Below are 6240 nucleotides of genomic sequence, written 5' to 3'. Positions count from 1 at the left end.
GATAGATAGATAGATAGATAGATAGATAGATAGATAGATAGATAGATGGATGGATGGATGGATGGATAGATGAGCTTTGTTCGAAGGTTTCACTTCTTACCAGTCACACCTGCACAGTGTTTTTTATAATATTGTTATTTAACATCAGCTGCATTCTGCAGCCATGCTTCATTTAAAACCATAGATACACTAATTATGTTTAACATACCCTGATTTTTTTTAACGCACAAACATTTGATGGTTCAGTCCAATTCAACATTAAATTCCTACTATGTACAATGTCCTGTGCTAGGTGCTAGGGATACATACGTACATCTATAATATAAGTATGTGTGTGTGTGAGTATACATATATAGGTGAATATATATATATATATATATACACACACACATATATATATATATGAACTTATAAAGTCCCTGCCCTCAAGGAGCTTATACTCTATTTGAAGAATAAATTAGGAAGACAGATAAGTATGATATAATGCAGAATGAGTTAGGAGAAAAGATGAGATTCAGATATAACACAATAAGAAATTTTGGGAAGAAGACATACTTTTCTTGTGGAGGAATTGGGAATCTTGGAATCCTTGGGATCCAGTCATCTTGGAAGCAATTGCACCTGAATGGGGCCTTAAAAATGGAAATATAGAAGAATTGTGTTCCAGAGATGGAAGACAGGCTGGAAAAATGCACAAAAACAGGAAAAGAGCCAGCTTCTGTTTGTGTTTTATCCTAATAGGCAACAAAGAATGACAAAGTTTTTGAGTAGGAGAATTCAATGGATGCTGATGAGGAAGTCAGCCATTTCATTGAAAATTTTGAGAGCATGTGAAATGTTCAGATGCCACTTATGAGACTATTTATGAGAGATGGCAAGTGGGTAATTAGAAAGTCAGCATCTACTAGTTTTGAATAGGTGATCTGAGGCTTCACATTGGTATAAAAGCCAAGTCAGAACCAGACAAACATCTATATCTAGCTGTAACCTGTCAATCGTGGAAATCACATAGTTATTTTAGGGAAGGATCAGACCTAAGTTCTATTTTTCTCTTCTATTTCCTTTTCTCTTCTCTTCTTTTCTTTCCTCTTTATTTGTAGATTTTTCTTGGCTCATCCAGAACTTTTTCAAGAATAGCTTCATGTACAGACAAGTTTAAGGACTTCATCAACTGATTAAATAAGTATGATCAAGATAGCATTTCCTCAGGTTGGATAAGTCATAACTAATTTACTGATTGATTCTTTAATTGCTCTAAATTGCCTCAAGATATTTAGAGACTGTCATTCTCTCTCATTTTCCATGTTGCCTCATTAATGAAGACATGAGGAATGAACTTTACATAAAGGTAAACAGAGGGTTGATGTCCCCTCAAATATACCGGCTTCCCAATTTATCAATCTCCTTGAGGTCCATGATCTACATGATAGGTGTCAAATACCCACACAGCTCCTGAGTGCAGCCTGAACCAGATTAAAATGATATTGGGAAATGTTTAACAAAATAAATAAAAAATACAATAAAATATATTATGTTACTATGTGTTTTTCTAACTCAAAAAGTGAACTATAAAGATCCCTATGTATGATTTTGTAGCTCCCGTTCCTACTTAGTTTGACACCACTGATCTACATCTTTGCTCCGTTTCAGTCCCACAAAAAAAATTTTATCACTCACAAGTGTTCTGATCCATAACTCTGAGATTCCTCTGACTATAGATTCCTATTCTTCCATTGCTCCCTATGCCACATCTCTCTTAAAACTCTTTTGTCATGACTATCACTGTGCCTTTCCCTTCTTTCCCGTCCTATCAAGCCTTATACGCCCTCACTTGTCTATTAGGAGTCTACATCCTACATTTGACTAGATCAACTTTCCACTGCCCTCTACCCTTGATTTCATTGTTCACTTTTTCTCTTGCCCCAATCTCTTTCCAAACTCCAATCTTGGGTTATTTCTACCACAAACCATTTCCATTTCCACACATACGCTACCAAAGTCACACAGTCATGCAGAGGGTCCACCACAAGTTTATCATATGTAATCTTAACTGGACCTCTGTTGTTATATGCCCTTCCTTTTTCTCTTCACTGATTCACTTCTTATTCTACTCACCACAAGCATCTGCTCTAAGCCTTCTCTTTTTTTCTGCAGGTGACCTTTGCTACCCCTACCCCTCTGGCTCTCACCAGAGCATCTGATCTCTTTTACTGAAGAAGAAAAAAAATAAGGCCATTCATTAAGTGCTCTTCCTTTTCCTCAGTTCTACACTTTACTTCACTTCACCATCACCCTCCCCCACTCCATCTTCCTTAGATTTAATCTCAGAACAAATAGCTCTTCTTCTTAGTAGTGCCAACCTACTGAATGGGTGTTGCCTCAGTCAAAGTGAGAACTCAGAAAGACCTCAGCTTAAAAAAGCAAAGGTCTCCCACTGCATCTCAGGCCATCTCCAGTTGTCCTGATCTGTATCTGGCCACTGAACCCAGATGGCCCTGAAGGAGAAAGTGAGGCTGGTGACTTTACACAGCCCTCCCTGACTTAAATCCAATTCACTTGCACCATCTTCCTGATGTCATGGTCCTCTTCTGGGAACAAAGGAAAAACCACACAGAAGCCAATCCCATTACTTATGCTCTTGATTCCATTCCCTCTCATCTCTTCTTGGAGCTTGTCCCAACAATTAATCTCTTCTCTCTGCTTTATTTTTAATATGCTCTTATGTATTTAACTCCTTCCTCACTGCTTATAAATATACCTAGTTATCCCATATCCTTAACAAAAAACCTTCACTTGATCCTTCCATAATCTCAAGCTATTAGATCAACCAGTATCTCTCCTCCTTTTCAAACTCCTTGGAAAAAAAATCTTCTGCATCGCCTCTACTTTCTTACCTCCCACTCATTTCTCAACATCTCACAATATAGCTTCCATTCTCACCACTCAACTGAAATTGCTCCCTCTGAGGTTACTAAGATCATTTCATTGCCAAACCTTATGGCCATTTCTGAGCCCTCATTCTTTTTGACCTCTCTGCAGCATTTGACAGTGTTTACCATCCCCACCTCCTACACATTCTCTCCTCCTTGAGTTATCATGACTCTATTGTTTCCTGATTCTCCTCTTACTTAGTTGAACTCCTTCTCACTCTTCTTTCCTGGATCAACATTCATGTGCCCCTCCCTGTGTGTGGGTCTATCCCAGCCCTCCTCCTCCGAGGCCCTCTCTTCTTTAAGATCCCTTTCAGTGATCTCATCAGTTCCCATTGATTCAACTATCACTTATTTGAAGATGACTCCTAGATGTATATATTTAGCTCCTGAACTCCAAGCCTCTTCCAAAATCTTCTGATTGGGAATATCCAGCTGAGTGTCATGTAGGTATCACAAATTCAACATGTCCAAAAATAGAATTCTTACCTTTCTGCCAAAAAAAATTGTCTTTCAAAATTCCCTATTTGTTATCATGGCACCATCATCATTCCAGGCACTTAGGTTTACTTAGGACTGTAGAGTCTTCATCCACTATTTCCTCTCTTTTATACCCTTCAAATCCAATCAGTTGCCAAGTCATCTTTCTACCCCCACAATATCTTTAACATCATATCTCTAGCTGTCCTCCCACCAGTTTAACCCTCATGATATCTTGTTTAGGCTACAGAAATCGCCTGCTGATTGGTCTTTCTATCTGCAGCTTTCCTCTGTCTCTTATCCAATCTCTACCCAACCAACAAATTGAAATTCCTAAAAAACAAAACAAAACAGGTGTGATGATGTCAGTCCTTTGCTCATAAAACTTCAGTGGTTTTCTCTTGTATCTGGAATAATGAAGTATGAACTCCTCTGTTTGACTTCTAAAGCCCTTAATAATCTTTCTCCAGCCTGCCGTTCCACGCTTATTGAACATTCTTCTTCATCATACGTTCTGTGTTCCAGACAAGTGGTTGACTTGAGTTTCTTACTATGAACCATTCCATATATCATCTCCCTGCCTTTGCACAGGCTGTCCCTCTTTTTTCTAGAATGCCTCCCTCTTCACTGCTATTCTTAGAATACTTAGAGCTCCCTTCAAAGCTTAGCTTGTCCTACCTCCTGAAGACTCGGGAAGGCTTATCCTGAGTCTCCAATTGTGATTGACATCCCCATAGAAATTATTTTGTATCCAATTGGGTATATAGATGTAGTTTTCCCACCAATAGAAAGTAAGCTCCTTGAGGGCAAGGGATGTTTTGTTTTTGCCCTTTTATCCCCAGTACCTAGTACTGTGCCTGGTACACAATAGACATTTAATAAGTGCTTATTGAATGAAGTACAAAAAACTCAAGAAAACTAAGATCTTAGTTTTGGAAAGTTTGGAAAGACTTAGTTTGGAAAGACTCTAAATCGATACCTTCCCCTTCCCATTTTTCTCAAGTGAAGATTATTGGTGTCTTTATGTTTTTCTTACTTTGGAGACATAATGGAGAATATGGAATTTGAATGAATCAGGGAAAATGGAGCTTGGTTTTTGCTTGGTCAATCTGAAAATCATTGCCATCACAAACCTTCTTTTCTTTCTTTTCCATCTTTGCTATCTTTCTTATGCTATTTTTTTTCTTGCTCTGAGAGCTTTTGAAGGAGTTAATACAAGTAGGCCTATACAAGTAGGCAGCCAAAGAGAGGACAAGGAGAGGAAAGAAGAAAAGAGAAGGCTACAGAGTGTAGCACAAGGAGCTCTAGAAGTCAGGAGACCCCTGATACTTAGTCATGTGGCCATGTGCAAGCTATTGCCTCTCTCTGAGCCTCAGTCTCCATCTGTAAAGAGGGAAGAATAATACTTGCACTCCTTACCTCAGAGTCATGTTGTAATAAAACACTTTTTAAAATTATAAAGCATCACAGAAATATGAGAAGGGGGAGGTGTCAATTTAGAATGTTTCCAGTTTTCCTTAAATCTCATTTTTCTTTGCCATGGAGGAAACCATATCAACAGAGCACAAACTCTGGAGTCATTGGATTTAGAGCCAAGTGATATCTTGGATATTATCCAGCCTAACCCACTTATTTTACAGATGAGAAGACTGAAGCCCAGAGAGATTAAATGACTTTCCCAAGATGGTACAGGCAATAAATAGAAAATCCAGGAGTCTAATATAGGTCTTCTGACTCTAAATCTGGCGCTTTTTCCACTGTACCAAGCCCCCACCTTCCATGCTACCAAGCATGGTAGCATGGGTTATGGGTTAAATATGGGTTATGAATTCAAAGTTAGAAGATGCCTTAGAGGCCATTAAGTCCAACCATCTCATTTTAAAGAGGAAGACACTGAGGCAAATAGAGGTTAGGTGACTTGCCCAATGTCCCATAGCTGGTAAAGATCTGAGATGGAATTTGAATCCAGGTCTTCTGGACGCCGAGTCTTCTGCCTTATCCCCTATACAAGACTGCTTTAGGGGACTGTATTTTTGTCCTCTGGCGACTTGTTTAACTAAACTCAGAGAAGATCATCACCCTAGAGTTGGCTACCAAGGGATGGATTTTTAGGTTGTGGCGTAAATCCTGCATGTAAATTACAAAGGGAGGCAGTATTGTATATCGAGGTCTAAGGCTCAGGGCTTTATTTATTTATCAGAGCCTGATAAATCAGTCATCTGGCTCCATGGACTCTGTCTTGATCTTCCTTTCAGGTACTCAGATATTCACAAATTAACCTCCTGCATAATTACAAGGGATGGAAAACGTATGGGTACAAATTAGCCACAAGTCCTTGGTACACTTGAACATTTTGAGTTGTTTCTATTTTTTCCAGAGCCTGAAAGCAGGCACTAGAAAAAGAGTGTGTGTCTGTCCTAGAGATAGGGCCAGTCTGGGCACCCGTGTTCCTCAGGGGTGCAGAAATGAGGCCATTTTCTTAGCTTCCTAAGCATTTGTCCAAGCTATTTCAAATTGTTAACCAAGATGAGTCAGAGACCTTTAACAAACTGCCTTTGCAATTTCCAATAAATTATTGCAACTCACGACTTAAAGGAAAATAGAGCTTGCATTATTGGTTCTGTATTTTGATCATTATCTTCAGGGGATGTATATTAGCTAACATTCAATGTGCAGCTCATACCCCTATGAGCTATTTGTCATATTGAAACTAAAAGAAAGGAGCTTAATTGAAGTGGTCATCTATAATGGATTTGGGATGAGTCAATCAATTGAGGTGATTCATTCACAAATTTATTAAATTTGTGTATGGTGGTAGTAGTGGTGGTAC

The 6240-nt window shown here is 38.8% G+C and overlaps 1 protein-coding gene across 1 annotated transcript in view; it reads left to right on the top strand.

Annotated features, from left to right (window-relative positions):
• The window catches only part of EVC (EvC ciliary complex subunit 1), a 118515-nt gene that overhangs the window by 83988 nt on the left and 28287 nt on the right, over window positions 1-6240 (top strand). Inside the window, exon 13 of the mRNA XM_027836608.1 lies at window positions 5788-5867. Within this exon, the coding sequence (XP_027692409.1) occupies window positions 5788-5867 (80 nt within the window). The remainder of the gene's footprint in view (window positions 1-5787; window positions 5868-6240) is intronic.

This window comes from Vombatus ursinus, unplaced genomic scaffold (assembly GCF_900497805.2).
Source record: "Vombatus ursinus unplaced genomic scaffold, bare-nosed wombat genome assembly UNPS02014818.1, whole genome shotgun sequence".
Lineage (NCBI taxonomy): Eukaryota > Metazoa > Chordata > Mammalia > Diprotodontia > Vombatidae > Vombatus > Vombatus ursinus.
This window is presented reverse-complemented; position numbering and strand designations above follow the sequence as displayed.